The following is a 23,842-nucleotide window of genomic DNA, read 5'->3' as shown; positions in this document are numbered from 1 at the left end:
ATTTTCGGCATTGTTTTAATGAGAAAGCAAACGATTGCCTCAAAGCTGCTTAAATATTGTAGTTTCTAACGATAAAATGAAACTTTGTAAGAAGAAGTTGTCCTATTTTTTATCAAATTTCAACGTATATTGAACAGTGATACTGTCGTCGCAGAATAGATAAGGTAATCTATTCTGTGTCTTTGTTTTACATAACAATAAAGGCCCAAAATTATTTGCCCCGTATCCACTCAAGCGACGCAGACATTTGACGCTTAACTCTTCAGAACGTTGAATTTATCTGAAAGATTGAATGTTCAAAGTCCCAACCGTCGACCAGCAAAAGGTTTGTAAGACAAAAGATAAAGAATTATCATGTGTGTTTACGATGTATAAATGTGACCTTAAATACAAAATGTTTGTCATATTTAATTAATATATTTTTACTAAATATTAGTCACACCTTAGTACTATGAAATATACATCATAGATACTCGTAGCAATTTGTAATCCTGTAATTGTATACCAATCAAACGAAGTTGCAAATACAAACAATTTACTTACGAAAAATAATTACTGCCATCGAAAGGAAGGCCTGTTTATCGTGATGTGTTTGTTTGCCAAGAAATTCAAATTGCTTGCTAGCATGCAATTATATTCATCTTTGGGTCCAGACGGTATATTTTTAAAATATGTGTTATTTCATTATACTTGTGATAGTATGACGTGACATTTATGAATCAGGAGGAAAATTAAGTTTGAAATTGCAAATGGATTCATGCATGCCATCATTGATATTTTAAATATTTAGTCGGATTTTTTTAAACATTTAGTCGTTTTGTAACGTTGCAATTATCTTTCGTCGAGCAGTTGACGCTAAGGTGATACATGCAAATTCATCATTGAATAGTTTAGATATTTAAGTCGTTTTAGAAGTAGAAATATTGATCAGGAAGTGGGTTTATCTTTGTCATAAACTATAGCATCGCTTGTTCAATTTTGCAAGTCCGCATTTTAAATGGAGCCAAAGAATTTTCCTTATCTTTGTGGCGTTACAATTGTCTTTCGTCGATGCTTAGCTGTTGACGCTAATGTTGATATGTGCAAATTCATAGCATTAAATAATACAATACTGAAGATCTCTGATTTCCTATCAACTTGATAACCTTATAAGTACAGCTAGGCAATCAAACAATTCTGCACATGTGTGTAAAAGGAAGCATGCATATGTGACGTCATTCGTGTCACGTGTCATAAGATATGAATATTACAACTTATTAATTCCTTTTAACACTCTCACTTAATAGTCATATTAACAAAACTAACAAATCTTCATAACACAAAATTAAAAATTATCATTGTTCTTTGACTTCAACTACTCCCAATAGCTTTGCAAAGTTTTGATATTAAACTTTTGAGAGTCTTTTAGTTATTATACCACCAATCATGTCTTCTGTTTGGCAACGCTTGAAAGAAATGATGTTATTTTTGACGTGTTGTCACACATAGTGATACAACACATCTACAGTGGTTGACCAAAAAAAATGTCCCCGTAATGAAATATGAGTTTTGTTTATAAAATTCATGAATTTAAAAAAAAATGTTCAGAAATAATCATAATAACAACAGCATTTCTAGTAAACGACAATACTTAAGGAGTAATTTACAATAAACTGTGCATGTGCAGAAATGTTGACGGTCCTGCAACACTGAAAAAATTCGTCATGTTTATATATTGCAACAAAAATCAACACAAACATGAAGCAATTTTTAAAACCAACGCAACGAAAATAAAGAAGTTGAATTGTTAAGAGTGACGAACAAGACGCCGTCTACAGATACATCAGAATAAAAAAGGCGAAGGGATCGTGAAATTCGATATATGCTAAATGCTGGAGTCAGTGTTTGTGATTAGGAAGTTGCAAAGAAGTTTCTACTAAGTTACTGTGAAGTAAAATACTGAGTTCAAAGTTGAGGTTAACTTGAGATTGTAATCACACCTCCTAGTGGTAGAAAAAAACAATAGACCACTGAGAGAAGGAATATCTTCATTGCTAAAACCTTAAAGTTAGGTACCCTATCAAAGATTTCTTTTTAAATCTTATAGTTCCAGACTTTGCAGCCTTTAGATAATCTTTCTAGCTTTGCAAATGTCTTTTGTTGATGCTAAGGTTTATTTATGCAAAGTTTCGTCGTATTAAATAATTAAAAAACTGAAATTCTGTGATTTCCTCATCAATCTGATATTGAACATTTTTATAACTTCATCAATACAGTTAGGCAATGAAATAATTCTGGACATCACGTGATACATCAGTGAAAACACAAACTGTGCAACAGCCGTTTCTTACGTCACTTCTGGCATTCAAAACAAAGACAAAACAAAAATTTCCATATGACTTTAGAAGCTCTCTATAGTTGTCCTTATTCAAACTAAAGCTTGATTTGTTATATCCTCTGAATGCCAGCTCCTTTTGTAAATATTTGTCTTCCTTTTTTCCTTTTATCCTCATTATGACGTTTCACAGCCTCTCTTCTTGTCTTTCAGAATAAAACTTCCTCGTTAACATCGTTGTCCATAATGTTTAACACTTGCAAATATAAAAAAGTTATTTCATTTTTTATGATTCTCGAAAACGTCGCAAAATGATGCTTTTTTATACATAGCCAATGCTGTTCGCAGCAGCACACAATCACAAGAAACTATCTTTAATTTCTCCCTTATCGAAACTGTTAGAATCTGCTATCTCTTAGTTTTCTTTTCAGTCGGTGCGTACCATAGAGACGTGTTATAAATTACGAACATTCTGATCTATAATATTTTGCGAACTAAAAGGTCTTTGTAAAATCTCATAGAAATTATATCTGAAAACTTTTATCGTATTTGTAGATACACGTTCTAAAAAAGTCACGACCAATACGCAATATTCAACATTCGAGTTTACGTTAATGATCCCCTCAAAACGCGTTAGTTTATCAACATAGATTAAAAATTCTCATTTCATATTGAAATTTAATCAAAATAGTAGTTCATGGTCTTAAAATTGATAAAGAATTTTACCATTGCCAATCAATTGTCGTACATAGCCAAAGAAAAACAAGATCTTGTGTTACAACATGTTGTAAAACATATATATTTATAAAATCAAGTTACAATTAATGCGTTAGAGTCAATGAAATTAAATAAACATAAATCTTAGTAAATTTAAAAAAGGCCATTAGCTACAACATTATAACATATTCTTAGATACAGAGGCATGACATTCACAAATGTCTATGCAAATTATTGAAGAATATATTCTTATGTCTGTTTTGTAACTTAAACTTTAAGGTAAAATATCACGTTTTTTTAATTTTTCTAAAAGTTGTTTGACAGAATACTGCAGTTGTTAAAAGCTGTAGCATACATGCTCTCTGTCATTATTAGTTTTTAGGTTCTTTTGTAATTTTAAGACGATTTTTGGTGAAGTTAAATCAGTGGAACCGAATAAGGGTTGTATAATATTTTTTTATTTGCTTGATTTTTATATTGTAGATATATACCAAATTTTTGTACAGATGGAATCGTCAGGAATAAGAAATCTGTCTTACATTCAGCAAATAATTAACGTGGTGCAAAAGGAACTTGCTCAGTTTTTCATTAAACAATGGAACTCTCGTTACAAATCAACTTATGGAGAATGGGATGATACACACAACAGTGGTAACAAATTTTACAATTTAGAATCAAGAAGAAAGTTAGACCAAAAAACTCGACAAAAATATCAAGATGGAGATACCAGTAAGTGGGACTGTACGATATTATTTGATGCAATAATTTTTTCAAATTCAATTGGAAAGCACCTTGACAAAAACAAAGGATGCTGTTCATGCACTTCGTTGTGAAAGAAACAAGTACGCACATTGGTATGAAAGGAATGCTCAGATGATGATTTTGATGATATAGTCAACATCATTGAAAAATCATTTCAAGATTTGAAATTTTCTCTCGATGAAATCAATAAAATAAAAATCATCGAAACAGTTTTAATTTATTTCAAGTTCTTCCTTCAAAACCTAATCATTTTTCGTTGAACGCACTGAATTACGAGATAAAATTATAAAAGATCTTGAAAAATTAAGGAATGATAACAATGATAAACTGACATATTTTTACATCACTGGTAATCCTGGCAGTGGTAAATCACAACTTGCAAGACAGGTTTGTGAAAAATATCGTGTGATTGGAAAAATAGAACTTCGTTTGTAATGACTCTCGATGGAAAAATGAGGAATCTCTTTTAAAACTTACTGTGAACTTGGATACCGTTTAAACTGTGACAAGTATATGATTAAAAATTTGAAGATGAAAATTGTTCCATCGCAGACAAAGTGAAGAATTTGCGATCGTTAGTATCCACACGATTAAAATTCTGGCAAAATTGGTTGATCATTGTAGACAACGTGGCACAGCTCAGCAAAATTTCTTCATTACTCCCCCAAGTTGGTGATCCCATGTGGATAAATGGACAAATCATAGTAACTATCCAGAACACAGATGCCGTACCTCAAGACGATGAGTTTAACAAACATATTTCTATCAGAAGTGGAATGAATGATAAAGAATGTTGTCAACTGTTGGAATATTACACTAAAGATGATAATACTGATGATCAATTGTTGAATGAAGTATCCCACGCATTAGATCGTCAACCGCTGGCTTTGGCTGCCGCTGGTTGTTATGTCAGTCGTGTAAACAAAGCAAACTGCTCATTTACTTGGAAACAATATTTAAAGAAAATATTTTCAGAAGAACAAGAAAACATGGACGCCACTTTTGTTAAATTTAACTCGGTATATCCTAGAAGTATGTTACAAGCTTCACTTTTAGCTGTCAGACAAAATGCTGAAGAATCCTCAATATTGGCAAATGTTATTAACTTTTTTTCCGTGATATCGTTTGATCCTATACCACGAGACATTATTGTTTTTATGTTCAAAAATAGATCCCAAACACTCAAAGGAAGATATATGTCTTTGTTTAAAGGACTGCTCATTGTTCTTGCATTCAGAAAATAATGACATTAGTCTACATCGCATTGTTCACAAAGCAATTATTGTTTATCAATCTGAACATTCAAATGAAGAACATGAAATGGAAACTAACGTTGATCAAATATCTAAAGCACTTTACATGTTTAAAGAGAGAGACGACGAAATCAAATTAATGCCACATCTTGAAAAATTGTTCAATTATTAAAGACCAACAAGACAAAAATCAACATGAACACTTTACAAGTTTTCCAATATTTTGTTGACAGATTAAGACATTTTGGAAAATACGATCTTGCTCTTGAACTATTGGATAAATTTAAATCAGAAGAATCTAGTTATGATAAAGCTTGGTATTTTAATATCCTCGGTCTTTTATACTATGACACTGGGAAGTATAGCAAAGCTAAAAATCATGAAAAAGCTCTGGAAATTCAAAACAATCGTTAGGTCCAAATCATGTTGATGTCGCTAGGTCTTTAAACAATCTTGGTAATGTGTATGGTGATACTGGAAACTACGACAAAGCTATAGAGTTTCATGAAAAAGCCCTGGAAATTCGAAAACAATCGTTAGGTCCAAGTCATGATGATGTTGCTGCGTCTTTAAACAATCTTGGTAATGTGTTTCAAAAAACTGGAAATTACTACAAAGCTATAGACCTTCACGAAAAAGCTCTAGAAATTGAAAAACAATCGTTAGGTCCAAATCATGTTGATGTCGCTAGGTCTTTAAACAATCTTGGTAATGTGTATAATGAAACTGGAAACTACGACAAAGCTATAGAGTTTCACAAAAAATCTCTGGAAATTCGAAAACAATCGTTAGGTCCAAATCATGTTTATGCCGCTGCGTCTTTAAACAATCTTGGTATTGTGTATTATTATACTGGAAACTACGACAAAGCTATAGAGTTTTACGAAAAAGCTCTGGAAATTCAAAAACAATCGTTAGGTACGAATCATTTAGATGTTGCTTGGTCTTTAAACAATCTTGGTCTGGTTTTATATGAAACTGGAAACTACGACAAAGCTATTGAGTTTTACGAAAAAGCTATAGAAATTGAAAAACAATCGTTAGGTCCAAATCATGATGATGTTGCTAAGTCTATAAACAATCTTGGTATTGTGTTTCAAAAAACTGGAAATTACTACAAAGCTATAGAGTTCACGAAAAGCTCTGGAAATTCAAAACAATCGTTAGGTCCAAATCATGTTGATGTCGCTTGGTCTTTAAACAATCTTGGTGTGTTTTACATGAAACTGGAAACTACGACAAAGCTATAGAGTTTTACGAAAAGCTCTGGAAATTCAAAACAATCGTTAGGTCCAAATCATGTTGATGTCGCTAGGTCTTTAAACAATCTTGGTACTGTGTATTCTAAAACTGGAAACTACGACAAAGCTCTAGAGCTTCACGAAAAAGCTCTAGAAATTCAAAACAATCGTTAGGTCCAAATCATGTTGATGTCGCTAGGTCTTTAAACAGTCTTGGTACGGTTTTACATGAAACTGGAAACTACGACAAAGCTATTGAGTTTTACGAAAAGCTCTGGAATTCGAAAAAATCGTTAGGTCCAAATCATGTTGATGTCGCTACGTCTTTAAACAATCTTGGTACTGTGTATTCTAAAACTGGAAACTACGACAAAGCTATAGAGCTTCACGAAAAGCTCTGGAAATTCAAAACAATCGTTAGGTCCAAATCATGTTGATGTCGCTAGTCTTTAAACAATCTTGGTAATGGTTTTACATGAAACTGGAAACTACGACAAAGCTATAGAGTTTTACGAAAAGCTCTGGAATTCGAAAAAATCGTTAGGTCCAAATCATGTTGATGTCGCTACATCTTTAAACAATCTTAGTACTGTGTATTCTAAAACTGGAAACTACGACAAAGCTCTAGAGCTTCACGAAAAAGCTCTAGAAATTCAAAAACAATCGTTAGGTCCAAATCATATTGATGTCGCTAGGTCTTTAAACAATTCTTGGTGTGGTGTTTGAAGAAACTGGAAACTACGACAAAGCTATTGAGTTTTACGAAAAAGCTCTCGGAATTCGAAAACAATCGTTAGGTCCAAATCATGTTGATGTCGCTACGTCTTTAAACAATCTTGGTACTGTGTATTCTAAAACTGGAAACTACGACAAAGCTCTAGAGCTTCACGAAAAAGATCTAGAAATTCAAAAGCAATCGTTAGGTCCAAATCATGTTGATGTCGCTAGGTCTTTAAACAGTCTTGCTACGGTTTTACATGAAACTGGAAACTATGATAAAGCTATTGAGTTTTACGAAAAAGCTATAGAAATTGAAAAACAATCGTTAGGTCCAAATCATGATGTTGCTAAGTCTATAAACAATCTTGGTATTGTGTTTCAAAAAACTGGAAATTACTACAAAGCTATAGAGCTTCACGAAAAAGCTCTAGAAATTCAAAAACAATCGTTAGGTACAAATCATGTAGATGTTGCTTGGTCTTTAAACAGTCTTGGTATGGTTTTACATGAAACTGGAAACTACGTCAAAGCTATTGAGTTTTACGAAAAAGCTCTCGGAATTCAAAAACAATCGTTAGGTCCAAATCATGTTGATGTCGCTAGGTCTTTAAACAATCTTGGTACTGTGTATTCTAAAACTGGAAACTACGACATAGCTCTAGAGCTTCACGAAAAAGCTCTAGAAATTCAAAAACAATCGTTAGGTCCAAATCATGTTCATGTCGCTAGGTCTTTAAACAGTCTTGGTACGGTTTTACATGAAACTGGAAACTACGACAAAGCTATTGAGTTTTACGAAAAAGCTCTCGGAATTCGAAAACAATCGTTAGGTCCAAATCATGTTGATGTCGCTACGTCTTTAAACAATCTTGGTACTGTGTATTCTAAAACTGGAAACTACGACATAGCTCTAGAGCTTCACGAAAAAGCTCTAGAAATTCAGAAACAATCGTTAGGTCCAAATCATGTTGATGTCGCTAGATCTTTAAACAGTCTTGGTACGGTTTTACATGAAACTGGAAACTACGACAAAGCTATTGAGTTTTACGAAAAAGCTCTCGGAATTCGAAAAAAATCGTTAGGTCCAAATCATATTGATGTCGCTAGGTCTTTAAACAATCTTGGTGTGGTGTTTGAAGAAACTGGAAACTACGACAAAGCTATTGAGTTTTACGAAAAAGCTCTGGAAATTAAAAAACAATCGTTAGGTCCAAATCATGTTGATGTCGCTGCGTCTTTCAACAATCTTGCTAATGTGTTTAAAAAAACTGTAAACTACGACAAAGCTATAGAGCTTCACGAAAAAGCTAAAGAAATTCGAAAAAAAAAACGTCAGGAACTAGTCAGATTGATGTTGCTAAGTCTTTTAAACAATCTACGTGTAATGTATTATGAAACTCTACAGCCGGGAATCATCCTAAGTAGAACTTAGAACTGCCCATGCCCTGAATCTGACATTCTTCTTTAGACTTTATTTCTAAAGAAAATTGCTTTTATGTTAAACCAAGTAGTAATTTTTATTGTATGATTTACAAACATACTAAAGTATATTCGGATGACAGAATTTTATGACATAAATTTTGTTAAATAAATACTATCCTGTTAGTTTTTCATATTCTTTGATACATTCAGTAATTTTTTACCCAGCTCCATAAGCCTATGACCATATTCCAGGTTCCTATAATTTCCAAGGGTTACACCTTTCATACCATACATACCACCCCATCAAGCTGCAGCCAATATTCCTGTGCTGTCACTATCCCCGCCATGAAACATAGAACAAGAGCACAATTGAAACAAGGAATCTTTTGCCATCATCAAAGCATCGTAAGCAATCATTGGTGCATCATGACCACTGGACCCCAACCTGCATAACTGACAGATTTATAAAAAGCATCACCTTCAGGTATGTTATATGTCACTGGAAACTTTGGTTCAAAAGTTCCATTGTTAATCCCCGTAGTTCAAGATATGACTCCCAACCATTTTTAAAGTAGCCCCAAGATTTCTTGTTTTCTTCTACATCACGACCAACCTTCTCAATGTATTCCCAAACTTTGGGTAAAATACTTAAAAGTCCTGCTCCCCATTTTTTTGGATGTATTTTCTGTATAGATAACCTATAATTAAAATCATTATCTTTAAAGATTGCTAATTTTAGGTCACTTACATTATGATGACCCTATTTACATAATGGCAGCATTTTGATATGAATCATGGATTCAATGGCTGTAGTAGTGAAGATATTAAAGCAAAACAGCAATGGCAATTCAAACAGCTTTTAGAAGACAGAAATTTGGAAAAGCGATAAAAGGGATGGATCAAAGATATGGTCATTTAAAGTGAGCAATGTTAGAAGGATGGAGGCATTTGAAATGTGGTTCTAGAAAATGATGGATTGCATAGACTTATGCAAACCTAAGGTCAACCTTCTTTTATTTCATTTATAAATTGATATTAGATAAAAGGATATGAAACATTCATGGTAATGGCTTGTTCAAGTAAGTAATCAAAGGAAGAGTTGAAGATAAAACATCTAAGAAAAGCAAAAGGATAGAAAAGCTAAATTACTATAAAGGTTTGTTAAAATGGAAAGAAATGCAGATAACAGGAAAACCTAGCAAACTTTATACAAAGCAACACTTGTTGATAGACAAAACACTAGACATTAGTGACTTGATAATTGATACATGATCTGAAATCGTTGCTTTATTATGAAAGGTGAATACCTGTGGGGTGATTATGAGTCATCCTTCCACTTTCAACAGCAATTTCAATTAACATTTCAATTTGATCTTCACAAGGAAACATCAAACCTATACACATGGATCTCATAGCTGCACCACATCCGCCACCTCGTTCATTAAATGGTATAATGTAACCTTTTTCCTCAAGAGGTTGTAACATGAAACATGCCTTTGTTGTGGTCTGCCCAGGAGCTCTTTCCCACATATCCTCAGCACATGTCTTCTTGTACTTTGTAGCCATAATGCTCAATAACTCTTCCGTTGTTGTCCATTCAGAAACCAATGCTTCTGCTGTAGCAATGTGTAGTACAGTGTCGTCACTAACCCTCCATCCTTTAATGTCAATTTTATCAAGTCCTCCGAGTTTTTCTAGTTCTTCATGAATTTGAGTACCACTGTAACAGAATTCCCACAAACCATTCTTATAACCTAGATCATCTCCCACTCCACTGAGAACCATAACTGCTTCGTATTTCTCGGATAATTGGACCGTATTTTCAAGAGCCATTTTTAATATGTTTACTTCACCGTAGTTTAATGAATTTTTCTGAAACACGTGGAAAGTACTAAGCTTCCTTCAACTTAGTCAACTAATAAAAGGTAAAATCTTTTCTTTGCTTTGTTTTAATATTGTTTCATATTATTGTTTAGATTGAGACGAGGGCGTTGGGAGACTGGGACTGTTATTTTGTAATCCTTAATCTTTACCCGATTCCATAATCGTCAATCTGATTAACATGTTGCTTCTTACAAAGATTGTTTAAAATTTAAAAGTTCCTTCATTATATCATGGATTATCCGACACGGATTTCATCCAAACTTGACAATTTCATTGCACATACAATAATTTGTACAAACTTCACAAAATTTCAGCTTTTGGCAAATCCTTAGGTTTTATAATTTTATGGCACATCCCATTGTTATAAATATGTCACTAAAATTTAAATTTGCTACTGCATTAAGATTATTTCTCCCTTCACTCATAATATACACAACAAAATAACAACAGCGCATTGAATTGTGCATCAAAATTTGTTGATTGATTTACAATGTCTCGTAAGAATTACATATTCCACATGACAGCTTTCACATGAAGAGAGACCTAAATGAACATAAAAATTAAACTTAAAATCAAAAACAACTGGGCAGAGGGGGTAAGTATGAGTGATATAGAAGAGAGAAAGAATCTGACAAAATATGGCCTAATTTGGGCATGCAAGGGGGGTGGGGGTTGAAGTAGGGAAATCCATGAATCTAAAAAATGAAGACACTGGATTGTTTAATGTACCAATAGATATGAGAGTGTGGATGGCTCAATATTCACGCTGTGATTGACAGACGTTTCTCAACCAGTCCTTATCTTCATCTTCACCACCAGATCCACCTTGACCTCCTTTCTTCATGTTCTTACGTTTTACACGACCAGGTCGACCACCACCATATGGTGATTTACAACTAAAACCAATGTGTTTCTGCGAATCCAAACGTACTATATAGGAAGGTACGTTGGGTAGCTGTTTACGAACCCTGAAATCAAAGAATTGACGATTGAAATGAGATGAGCCTTTGGCCAACATCATTAAAAGAGTTCCAGCAATTAAAATTCTTTTTAACTCATCAAAACTTCAATTCAACCTTTTATGACGCTGGAAAATAAGAACTCTAGCATGATGGATAGATTTTGCCAGACCCAATTTGAAAACTTGAGTTTGAAGACGTCGCTCCAAGAAGTCTTCAATACGAAGGACTAAAACATAATCGAGCTTCATGAGGCTTTCATCCAAAACCCCGTTACCTACAAGACGACGTAGCAACGCGTTGCCTTCGAACAAACGACGCGAGCTTTTTTGTCTAGAGTCAGCAACTCTCGAGCAGCTTTGCGAATCTTAGCCCAAGTGTACTTAACACCATACTTTGCGCTTATTTCTTAACCCATACTCCCCAATTATCTTCAATTCTTGATCCAAGCGTTCTTTCTCAAAAGGATGACGAGGAGTCGTGAAAGTCTTCGAACAAACTGGTTTAAGCATCTTGACCACTTCAAGATAGCGTCGAAAAAAGAAAGAAGGAAGAAAAAGACACGTGCTAAAACCAGCGTGCACCGCGGGCACGCGATTATTGGGAAAATTTACTAAAGAAATGTAAAATAAGAAAAAGAAAGCGCTCTAAAATGAGTTAACAAAATGGCGACTTTCGTTGGAGCGATGAAAGTGCATTTGAAATTTCCATCGAGATATTTGCTAACAACGTCATTTTTTAAGGCAACTAAGCACATGTCGATTTGTAATTGTAAAAAGTAAATTTTTGGGGTGCTTTATATGTCCTTAAATGCAGATTTTTTATGTGTAGGCAAGATGTCCACAAGTTGCAAATGTGCAACTGTTGTACTGCTTATGCAATCTTTTGAATTCTTGTGCATCTTTTGGACTCGCTAGATTACCAGACTCAACATTCAACTAGTTTTTCTTTTTCAGAACTGTTTCTCCACTCATACGTCTACACGTTTATCCTAAAAAGCATTACTTTTCATCATCAAGTGAAGAAATTTCAAAAGAGGAACCAATAGCATTTTCAAAGTCTGCTGCGAAAAATCATACAGTAAATGACACTTTATACTATGATAGTTGTCGACGAAGCTCCTTTACAGGATTGGTGATAACATTTGGCATGCTTTTTTGCATTATATATTTTGGATTTTACGCCAGGAAGGTTAAACTGAACAGAAAATTTTTAATAAGATTCTTGAACTACAGAACTCAAATGCATCTGAAGAATCAGAGAATGATCCTGTTGAAAATAATACTTAGGAATTGCTCTAAATGTGGTTACGTTTGGATAATAAATGGTACAGATGGACTTGAACTTGTTTAAACTTTTTACAAAATGTATCCTATCATGTACCTATACACAAGAATATTTTTAAAAAATCCAACATTGTTGTTTTTCAAGCAAATTTCATAATTCCGATATTAAATAACAATAATTGTAAAGTGGAACCATATCCATTCATGGACACTTTTATTACCTCTTAATCAAGACTATTTTTGAAAATGCAGATGTAAATTTCTTTAAATGTAATTATTTGCATTCCTGCATTAAAAAATAGTCTTAAGCTTTCTTTCCAGTATGCGGATTAACGGTGTGCAATGTGCAATTTGCACATCGCTTTAGCTAAAATGAGAACAATTGCACATCACTTTTTCAAACGATGTGCAAAAATCAGCGGTTATAATGAAAAACACTGTTGTAAATCATAAGAATTTGTTCACGTTTAAAAATATTAATTTAGCAATTATTGTTATGTATTAAATTAACGTAATATCGATTTGATATAGAAACACTTTTGTCAAAAAAATTGCACATCGTTTTTTCTGAACTAATTCGCACACTGCTTCTTTCCACTAGCCACGTATCGTAACGTATCGTAGCAAAATGTAACATGGCGCATGCGTGCTTGTGAATTTGATGGTCAATACGCACAATCACGCATGCGCCATGTTACGTTTTGCTACTCTACGATACGTTACAATACGTGGCTAGTGGAAAACAGGCTTTACAGTGGAATATACTGAACACCAGGATTTGTTGTGGCCATTGCCCGAATTATATTAGAGATTTGACCTTTTAACACGCCTAACTAAATAAAAGGTTTATTATTATTACACTTACGATTTTCGACGAATCCTTGGCAGTTCGACGACAGACTACGATGAATGACAAATCTTATGCCAATTGTGAAGATGAAACGATCGGATGTTGAGCAAGGACAGCCACAAAAAAGCTCAAAATAATTTTTAAATATTCAGAACGTTGATGGTGAAACCATCGTATCCAATTTTCAGGCTACCTGACAAACATCACCGCTTTTATGTTGACGCGATTGATTGACCAGTCGTGATGTTAGCAGGAAAACTCCCAGGAAAATGTTTTAGAAAAAGTCATAATATTGACGTTTCCATGGAAACAAGCGTTAGGCTGATAGATGCATTGCTCCAGAAGAGTGTTTAGCGTTTGCATTCTTTCTAGAGATGGTCTTTAGGGCATTAGAATGCAGAATTGTATTTTATTCTTATGTTTAGATGAGCGTCGTGGAACTGGTCGACAACAGCCACAATTCTCTTCAACCGCTGTGAACAATAACCACTTTCTTTAATTGTGGAGTCTACGATCATGGTGAATACACCAATATTTGTTCGTTGTTTCTCAATCTCATTTGATGACTAATTGTCGTTTAAGAGAAGAATGTCCATGTCTAAAATCAAGCATAGAGGAAACAAAAGTTACTAAGACGGAAACTTTATGGGAAGGCCACACTGCACTTTGCATTAATGAACATCACATGCAGTGTCCCAATTCATTGCTTACTCAATGCAAAAGAACTTGAAAGAACAAATTTACCTGAACATTTTTTCAAAGAACTCCAATAGACATTTCACCGTGGAATAATTTCGACTTCAGTGACTAGGCGTGTTGTAAACGTGTTGTGTTATGATTGGTGATTTACTAGGTGTGTCGTCAATTGTACATTGTGAAATTTCGAATTTGCACGAATTATCACTTCGAAGTAATTAATCCTCATAGAGCAGTAAATGCAATTTAATACAATATAAATAAAAACGTATACTTCAGCTACAGAAAATAGCAAATCCCAAACATTTAAGTCTCCTCGGGGAACAACTACAGCTAAATCATGCAAATTGTAAATGTCCACTGATGTCAAAAATGATTTGATAAACCCTCTAGATTGTTAATTTCATCTCATTTTCTCATTGTATTTATTAGCATTAACATTTCAATCGTATCAATAAAACATAAAGCAAATTTTAAACAGATATTATCTTTAGCAAATTTCTCAATAACTCGTTCTTTGTCAGGAGTAATATCTGAATGAATTTGAAAAAAGCTAAGCCACTTTATCCTTCTTCTACAATAGTTTTGGTCTATAGGTATGTTTTAACATTCCTCAGCACTGAATTTGATCTCATATATTCACATAAATTGATTGGTAGTATACCTAAAGTGCAAAGAATAGCTTGAATATTAACTGTGGTTGAAACCCCTTCAGAACTTCTAAGAGACTCAATAGACGTTGCATAAGCACATTTTAAAATGGATGCAAGAGAAACATCAGGCACACAAGAAACTGTCTATACTTCAAAGAGAATGTCTAAATTGAGTTTTGGTAAATGGTTTTTCCTCTTCTACATTAAAAAAGGAAATTATGCAAACTCCTTCAGGTTTTGATAAAGACAATAAACTTTGCATTTTAAGAAACTAATGAGTACCTAAAGTTATTCTGTTTATTGCACCTGTCATTACGCAACAAAATATGAATATCAACTGTTGGATTAATTAAATTTGTTTATAAATGAACCAGGGAAGTTATTACACATTTCTCCACAATCTGAGGAAATAGCAGCAATATTTCTTCCAATAACTGAAGAAACAGCTATAATACACATACACTACTTCTTCTCAAAGCAATTTAAAATTGGTTCATTTTAACCAAATCTTTCCCAGTCAATCCTGAATCTACACTCTCATGTAATGCAAAGAGAAGTAAAAGTTCCCTAAAGTCACTTTAAATATATTCACCTTGCTGATGAGCAAAACACATAAAAATACAGGATGTTCAGAATAATTCAAAACTAATTCAATGGAAGTTAGTTGCCTTAAAACATGGATAAAACTATGATAACTTACCAGCACCAATGAAACAGGACGGTATACACAGTTTCATGTAATATCAGATCTATAAACATAAATACCAGCTCTGCATAAGAAGCAATATATTTATATTTCAGAATAATTTTCATGTACGTAAATTAAATTATTTGAAGCAAATAAAAGCGCTCAATATCAGAGTTGAGCGTATATGACTAAATAAATGACAATTCTTAAAATGTTCTTACTCGAAGTCTCATGCCAAAGCAATTAAACAAGCAATTTCAAACTTCATCTGAAGATTGCTTGCGCATGATACTCCGAGTAGCGACTTTCTAATAATTGTAATTTAATTAAACTTTATATTTCAGATTATGTTTGATTAATATGAACAAATTTCTCTCACTTCAACAACCTAAAACATTAATGCGCAGCAAAACCTATGCACGTTGGAGGCTAGAGCTATGGCACATATAAATTCCGTAGTTTTATGAAACATTGAAATAATGCAAAATTCTAAAAACTATCTTGTGCCCATGGAGGGAGCACTAAAAAAAAGAATGATCGGCATTTACGTGCAAAGAACAACATAAAGTAATCACAAGAAATGTGGAAAAAGCAATGCTTCATCTGGAAATTTGTAACTAAAATAATAAAATTCGTACCTCAAAGCCGTGAATTATAACGATAACAGGCAAGTATGTAACTTTTAGCTGTCATATCTCTGCTGACATGATCCGTTTATTATCGTTGCCATCAAAAAGCAATGATATAAACCTTAGCTTTCTGAGCAAGTATTAGAATATTGCTTGATTAGAAATGATTAAAGAATCCTCACATTCTCCGTATTATCGTTCTTCGTAGCATTACATTCTTATGCGCAGTCTAAATAAGTGTCCCATTTAAAATGAATTTGTCGTGTAACACGTGTTTCATGAGACTTTCCCCCTTTCACCCGCTTAAAGTCAAGTAAGTTTAACCAATCACATGGAAACGAAAGTCAAAGCCTTTTTAGTAGTCCGACCACCAAAGCTCGAAGTAAGTCCTGAGTAGTGACCAATTAAAATGCCAGAATAGATCACCCGAATCTGCGAATTTTAGTATTTAACAGTTTATAGAAATTATTTTTTCTTACATGGCAAGCGTCACTTTCGGCAAAATTGCGCGCTTTGATTGGCTCAGAAGCAATTTTGCCAGGCATCATTATCCGAAATGGACCACAGACCACATTTCAAATGAAGTCGTCTGCTAAAATGAAGTCGTCATTTAGAAGCTGTTGCAGACTATCCAAAAGTGGTATATAATATGCCTGATCATTAACTGGAATTTGCTTTAATACACCATTTCTTCTTTCGAAGACTTTCTTTGACGGAGAATAACTCTGGGTGTTTCCTGTTTAAAAAAAGCAAAGACGTCTAGTAATAGCTTTTTCATTGTTTTACCATATGTTTATGCGTTCTCGTTAATTACATGTAATACCTTTAATCCAAAATTGTTATGGTAGAAACGTCGTTGTTGAGCTTTAATTTCCAAGTTTTTAAATGGATTGGCTATTGCATGGTTCTCTTTAAAAATCTCTTGCATCCCAGGCACATTTTGACACGAAATATTTTCATTACCTAATCGCCTTTTACTTTTGTTTCCACCGTTTTTAATGTGTCTTGAATGAGTGATTTTGTGTTTTCTATAATAATTGTAACAGTAGTCTTCGGCATCGAGAACTCTTCTTGTATCTTGAGAATATATAATTCATTTTTAAGAGACGTTATTTTACAAAGCTTTTTGTGACTTCTTTCCAAAGTACTGGAACCACTGGAACTAATTGACATATAAGTTGCCTAACCCTTTGTTAAATTTTAATGCTTGCTTAATTAGAGTTACTTTAAACCATGTCAGTTTTTATCCCATAACCATCGGTATAAACATGGATTAACTTCAACCCCCAACTAGATGTGTTCAATTTCTTAAATCTAAGTTAATGGCCATCTTCGATGAAGAAAGTCGATAAAATAAAAATAACTCATTGTGCAAGCTGGCTGTTCGTCTGTGATTGGTTGTATTAAAGGTGTAATTGACAGACATTGTTTTTCACGAGAGCTTAAACAATATACACATCTAAAATGTGAAATCTGCTGACACGGGGATTTCAATAATAAGACTGAAATCTCTCACGAATCTGATTAACTGAAACATTAATCTATTGGAATATTTCAAACACAACCTTTTTACTATAAAAATCTGTAAAAATGTGAATGATGTATTATTCTCCACAGCATTACTAATTAAAGATTACTCTGTAATGTGTAGTGATACTATACGTGGTAATTCTAAATGTTACGGCAAACTTCTCTACTTGCTTTAACCTTACGATGCCCCCCGTATTTCTTGCGTCGTCACTAAATACGTCACCAGATTTTAATGCCGATATAAAGTCATTGAACTCCCTCCTGTTTGATTCGCAATCGTTTGTACGGTTTACGTTTTTGAAACTCGCTACTTTATTTGCCACCTTCTTTTGGCGATCTCGTTCCTTTTGCTGGAAAATAGAAAATCGATGTTTTTATGAAAATATTGAAACATATTGTTTAAGCTCGTGAGTATCCTTATGTATTTGTAGATATAGTTAGTGTAGTTAGTGCAGTCTTTCAGAGTCAAAATGACCAGTGATGTTTAACGATAAGATATTGAAACGGAAGTCAATACCAACATTAACAGTCTTTTAGGACTGCACAAATCTGCATGTACCAACACAACGTCTACTAACATGTAATAAAGATGTGATGTTTTCAAAGTTATTCATTAACAGTTGTAATTATTGAATCAAACCAACTAGTCGGTTGTAAGCCACAAAATACAGTATGTCAGACCTATGGCAAGGGACTATAGCTTGAAAACACATGAAAAAATCATCCACTCTCATAGGCGTCAATTCTTCCTTAAGAACGGTGGACCATATTCATCTATTCTGCTATGCTTGTCTAGGTTCTTTTCAATACAACTCAGCGTGGCATAACAGAATACAAGAATATGGTTCCCCCCTTTTATCGCAGGAATGAAGCCCATGTTTATCTTGACATCGTTATGGTAGCTACTTCTTCAATGTATAAAAGGACAATTACATTGATTTTAACCTGAGCTTCATCTAGTTTCTTTTTCTTCTCTAGTTTCTTCTTTTTTGTTTTTCATTCTCATTGTTCGCCTCCTGAAATGAAGTTTCAGTTCTGTCATTTTACTCTTAATTTATATCTACTGCGCATGCGTTGAAAAGAACTAAAGCAACAAAAAGACACTTACGGCAAAAGATACTAAGAATGTGTAAAAAAATGCCAAAGAAGTTTTCCGAGGTAATGGTCTTCGGTTGTTCACCAAACGCCGGGACAGATTTCTCTTACTAAAAGTAGAAACATATTTAATGAGTCCTTTTTCATGGCCGAAGATATAAATGAATCAAAATTCTCACTCTTGTTTTCATGTCCTTCCAGGAATCATCAAGTTCGTTGAACGACGCTTGTGCAGCTGTGGAAAATGTCACAGTTTCTTGAAGGAAATCATCACCAGATAATTTACCCTTCTTTTTACACTGATAATCAAACTCCTGTAAGAAATAATGAAGCAGTTGTAAGTTAAAGACCTTTCCCTTTTTTTAACGACAAATCATAAACCTTTTCAACTGTTTTGAGTTCTGTTTTAAAATTCTTTCCGTCTTTCTCTAACTCTACAAGACTGGAAAAAATTTCGATGGAGCAAGAGATCTTTCATATCAATGATAAAAATCCATAAATTGTGATCCCATTCTATCCTAAACTGATTTTAGCAGCTGTCCTAGCATCTCCCATTTCTTCCCCTAGTTGCAGTATGGCCGGAAACTGCAAGAACCCAAGGGAGACCATAAAAGCTAATTTTTAAAAGTGAATCTATAAATACTTCCACACAAACCTTTTTCTCCAAAAGCATGACCAAGTAATCTAAAGATTAATTTTGCTGTTCGAACTCCATTTTGTGAAAAGGACGTTATTGATACAGGCAATTTTAAACCCTGTAGCGTTTCCTCTTGCGCCGCGATTCATATAATTTCCAAAGGCCAAGGTAACTTCAAGTAAATCACCAAATTTTCTACTGCGGAACACTTGCTTAGATGCTTCTATCACAGCTGTTGAAATAAAGGTGTATGGTAGTCATGTACAACAGACATTTACTTCAAACAATAAAATGACATCATTTAAAACAATGGAGTCCCAATTACTATTTAGGGTGTGAGTGCACGGGCTTGCTACGTTCGGATAAGATTTCAAAAGGTACTTTGAGAATGTCCGCGTGACATGTCGGATGTATTTTTTTTAATTATATTACTCTTACCTTATAATTGGAGATAATTTTTTTGAAAGTGTGCTGCGTCTAAAACAAATCCTAATTGCGTTTGCTATTATTTATGTAAGTATAGAGATTGGAATTCCTCCCAGAAAATCTATGATCTTTTACGTTTAAATTTTGCTTTTATATCGCCCATTCGTTCTGGGAAACGTTTGACGTAAAAATAAGTTGCCAATCGTTGTTTGTAACGGTTGATTCTAAAAGCAAAAAAAAGATTTGTACGTTTGGTACACGAAATTAAAGCAGTCACGTCACATATACGACATACTTGGACATTTCGTATAAAAATCTGTCTGCTTTGGCAAACTGTTCTTTCTTCTAACTATGATCATCGAGCAGATTTTTTTCTTTTGTAGGGGGTATGAGCTTTAAGAGCTAAACAAAAAGGATGAAGATAGATTCGTTAGTAAAAATGTTCAATTCCCATGTAAGAATTCGAAGTGAAATTTTACCTGTTCGAGCATTTCTACAGATAATTCGCCATACCAATCCATGGTGAGAACAGCTCGCGCTAACTGTTTGTTAGAACTATTTAGTTTTGATAACAAAATTTGACAGTTCTAAACAAAAACAAGATCTCGATGCAAATTTTAATACAACAACCACTTCTCAACTCAACATATTTGATAGCATCACCGAACCTGGGCTTTCCTACTATCTATGAATGACAATTCTTTGCCTTTGTTCCGGAGCCACACAAGCTTCTGCACCACCGTCTTTCTGAAATGAACAATCAAAATTGCTCTCAACAAAGAATATAAACCATTGAAAAAAGTGTAAAACGAACACAAAATGTACCTGGTCATTCTTAGATTTTTAATATGATGAGAACATGCGATCAAAGTCGTTAAAATTCATTATTTCATGAATCTGATCAAGCAAAAAGTAAATAAATTGAATGAAACACCTTCAAGAAAGTATTGCTTTAAAAAACATTCGAAACGAAACAAAAAATCGGTACCTTCGAGTCGTCGATTTCCGTCCAAACTGTTCCTTTTATTTTGGTCAAGACAAGAAAATTTCTGTACATAAAGAGACATGCATGACAATATTAAATTTTAATGAATGACATCGCTCACAATGTCAATACATAACATAACACTTCAATTACATGAGTCAGTTTCGACCAATTAAATGCTTTCAAATGTTGCGAAGGCTTTGGTACATTTGCCTTTCCTTTTTTTAATGCACCTGGTATGCCAGGGGCTTATAAGTGTCCAAAGGGGAAGTGATAGACCTTGAAAAACAAGAGAGAGTAAATGATGGATGTTCAGTGCAGAACATCACAATAATCAAAATTATTGTACGCAAATAAAAATGTCACCTGGTATTGCATCCCCAAAAGGTGTAGGTGATGGTGACACCAGAAGTAATCCAGCTAACGGAGAAGGGGGAGGTGGACCAGCATGTTCTTCAAGATTAGGAATTTTTAGTGGGGCACCAGTACTATTCTTGACAAAATGCTCAACGTTGCAATCTTCAGGAATTTTCCCACCAGATTTTTCGACAATCTCTTTAAGTTTTTCCAAGACTTTTTTGTAAGCTTCAAGCTAGGAAATAAAAAAATCTCCACATGAAACAAAAATATGATATCATAAAACATTGACAATTGCTTTACAAGAATGGCAGCACTGCTGACTTTGCTGTCGAGCTCCTGAATTCTTTTAAATGCCTCATTCTTCTCTGCAGTCTCACGTTCTAATTCATTATTTTATCTAATTCATATTCATCTTTTCTTTACTCCGTCCTTTAACCAAAAACAAGATTTATAATGGGAATCATACCAAGATAGTGTAAAATAAAAAATAAAAAGTAAAAAAAAAGACCTTTTCTTGTGCTGCTAGTCAATTGTTATGTCAAGCTTAGCGAGTCTTTTTCGCAATTCTTCCACATCTAAAATACACGGCACATTAGCACCGAAGATTACCATTAAAATGAAAATCTTCATTTCAATTTCTGAAACCTTCGCCATCTGCACTTATAACTGTCATCTTTTGGATTACTCCATCCACAAGAGCCCATATTTTTCTTGCTTCCCTATTTTCGTCTAAATAAATAGTTTACAGTGTTAAAGGTAAACTTTGAAATTCAAAAAGGCTCCTTTCACTTACTAAACCATCAAAGGCAGATAGATATAACAAAGTATCAACTGTCTTCTTGTTAAAATATTCAACAAAAGGTCAGTGGTGGAGCGGAGAAAAAATGGGGCACTTGAAGTTAACAAAACTTAACATACGCTACACCACTACGAAAAGATCCACATGAAATAGACAACATACTTGGAAAACGAAGAAAATGTTGAAGAATAGATCGGAAATGAGGAAATGCCTCCGTATTGACGATCTTTCGTTGGATCATTTCCGTCATTTCCGAACAACTTTGCAAGTCAATCGTTTGCTAAAACAGAAACGTTCAATTATTATATCGTTAACTTGATAAAAGCAAAGGTATGTATGATAATATGTGAAACCTCGCTTTCGCCCAGACAATACGCCTTAACAAAGCTTTAATTTAACTGTCGAAATATTCAACTCAAAAATGAGTTACTGTTGACCGTATATTGGAAATAATATGATTACCTGTAAATAGTTACTGTAAATGTTACACGTTTAAGAAACATATTACGAGTTACCGTTAACGGAACTTGTATAGGTACGTAAAATGCTTTTGAAACTAGTTACTTTTGCAATAGTAACTTACAACATTTTACCATACAAACTCACTTAACAAGTGATGTTTATAGTAGTGGCTCATTTCGACTACAGTAAAGATACTTTAAGACAAACTACCTCCCCCATTACATCGTCTGATATTTCTGTATTAAGGAAAGAAAACTGCTTTGATAAATCATAATTAAAATAATTACCTCTTCCTCACTATCTTGTTTATTGACATTACTGCTTTCTCCTGAATTAAAAATGAAAGTAATAAGTTATACGCATTGAACAAAATCGTCAGTGATTAGGGTTTTAAGATTAGGCAGCAAACAGTAACTTGTTAAATCAGAACATCAGCCGGAAATGTTTTATCTCTACATCATACGAAATGTTATATTTTACTATACAAAACATGGTTTCTCTACATCATACGCTCGTGTGACATATTCCATTCCGTCGCTGTATGAATTAATACCCTTTAATTTGAATAACATTTAACAAGGACAATACACTAATTCTTAGTCAAACTATTATTTTTTAATGAAAGATCTTTGGCAATTTGCCACAATAAACAAAAAACATGCACATTTCTATTTTTAAATTGCTTGTATATCAATAAATATTTTTTGCGCTTTCACCCAAGCCCCAAGCAAACACATCCATAAAACACAGAATGTTTAAATGCTTTAAGAACACTATAGTTTTTCATTTTTCACAAAATGTAGTTACTTTCTGTGCCCTTGTCAGAGTGCAAGTTTTAGTACTGCCGTACTGATATGTAAATTTTATGTTTTCATTGTTTGTTAGTGTATGGTAAATTGTTCTTTTTTACTAGTGAATACAAAACAATTTATGTTGCAGGATAAAACTGCTTAAATAGCTAAAACACTAGAAAAACATACAAATAGCAGAGGCAGAGCTTGCGCGGCCTCTGAATAACTCAGAAACATTGACGTGAGTGTAAAGATAAATGTATATTCAAATCGCACTTGATATGAACAGTTAAAGAGGGAATATGTTAATATAATTTTAATTCATTACAACAGCTTTTCAAATGGACTGCCCTAGCGACAACTACTAATCTGAAAATAGACTTGATATAGTATAGTATATATGCAAAATTCCTTAATGGTTACCCACGAGATATAAAAATTACTTCAGAAATATAAACGTATTAAACATACGTATATACATCTATAAGTAGCGAAATAAGAGGGTAAAAGATATATATATTAAATTATGTTATGAAAATGAATTTTTTGTAGTGTTTGCAAACTGACTGTTTCAAAATTTATCCAATCATTTTTTTGTTAGAAAAAGAAACATACAGCAATAATTTTTAGCATAAATTTGTGTGAATTCGTTGACATGACGGGAATTTGTGTGAAATAGTCAC

General features: G+C 33.6%; 1 protein-coding gene, 6 long non-coding RNA genes and 1 pseudogene across 7 annotated transcripts in view; 2 read left to right on the top strand and 6 right to left on the bottom strand.

Annotated features, from left to right (window-relative positions):
• Positions 1-10,492, bottom strand: part of LOC124456688 (protein ADP-ribosylarginine hydrolase-like) — a 32,771-nt gene extending 22,279 nt beyond the window's left edge. Inside the window, exon 1 of the mRNA XM_047007058.1 lies at positions 9,737-10,492. Within this exon, the coding sequence (XP_046863014.1) occupies positions 9,737-10,262 (526 nt within the window). The 5' untranslated portion in view covers positions 10,263-10,492. The remainder of the gene's footprint in view (positions 1-9,736) is intronic.
• On the top strand, positions 7-3,741 carry LOC124456737. Its single transcript, XR_006952426.1, has 2 exons — positions 7-325; positions 3,538-3,741. It is a non-coding gene; the product is annotated as an uncharacterized LOC124456737 (long non-coding RNA).
• LOC124456726 lies at positions 7,383-7,820 on the top strand. Its single transcript, XR_006952415.1, has 2 exons — positions 7,383-7,459; positions 7,586-7,820. It is a non-coding gene; the product is annotated as an uncharacterized LOC124456726 (long non-coding RNA).
• A 560-nt stretch (positions 10,493-11,052) lies between the features above and the next one.
• On the bottom strand, positions 11,053-11,795 carry LOC124456704 (annotated as a pseudogene).
• A 5,864-nt stretch (positions 11,796-17,659) lies between these two features.
• LOC124456753 lies at positions 17,660-18,733 on the bottom strand. The gene is made up of 2 exons (XR_006952446.1): positions 18,550-18,733; positions 17,660-17,954 (listed from the first exon to the last, which is right to left on the bottom strand). It is a non-coding gene; the product is annotated as an uncharacterized LOC124456753 (long non-coding RNA).
• On the bottom strand, positions 18,726-19,416 carry LOC124456734. The gene is made up of 4 exons (XR_006952423.1): positions 19,355-19,416; positions 19,081-19,141; positions 18,879-19,013; positions 18,726-18,809 (listed from the first exon to the last, which is right to left on the bottom strand). It is a non-coding gene; the product is annotated as an uncharacterized LOC124456734 (long non-coding RNA).
• A 449-nt stretch (positions 19,417-19,865) lies between these two features.
• Positions 19,866-20,796, bottom strand: LOC124458088. Its single transcript, XR_006952999.1, has 5 exons — positions 20,751-20,796; positions 20,588-20,659; positions 20,431-20,509; positions 20,242-20,349; positions 19,866-20,164 (listed from the first exon to the last, which is right to left on the bottom strand). It is a non-coding gene; the product is annotated as an uncharacterized LOC124458088 (long non-coding RNA).
• Positions 20,797-21,626: 830 nt separating this feature from the next.
• LOC124458194 lies at positions 21,627-22,697 on the bottom strand. The gene is made up of 4 exons (XR_006953066.1): positions 22,656-22,697; positions 22,069-22,186; positions 21,753-21,836; positions 21,627-21,682 (listed from the first exon to the last, which is right to left on the bottom strand). It is a non-coding gene; the product is annotated as an uncharacterized LOC124458194 (long non-coding RNA).
• Positions 22,698-23,842: the final 1,145 nt, after the last annotated feature.

The sequence above is a fragment of the Xenia sp. Carnegie-2017 genome, unplaced genomic scaffold (assembly GCF_021976095.1).
Source record: "Xenia sp. Carnegie-2017 unplaced genomic scaffold, XeniaSp_v1 HiC_scaffold_6, whole genome shotgun sequence".
NCBI lineage: Eukaryota > Metazoa > Cnidaria > Anthozoa > Malacalcyonacea > Xeniidae > Xenia > Xenia sp. Carnegie-2017.
The sequence above is the reverse complement of the archived record's forward strand: the minus strand, read 5'-3'. Positions and strand labels throughout refer to the sequence as shown.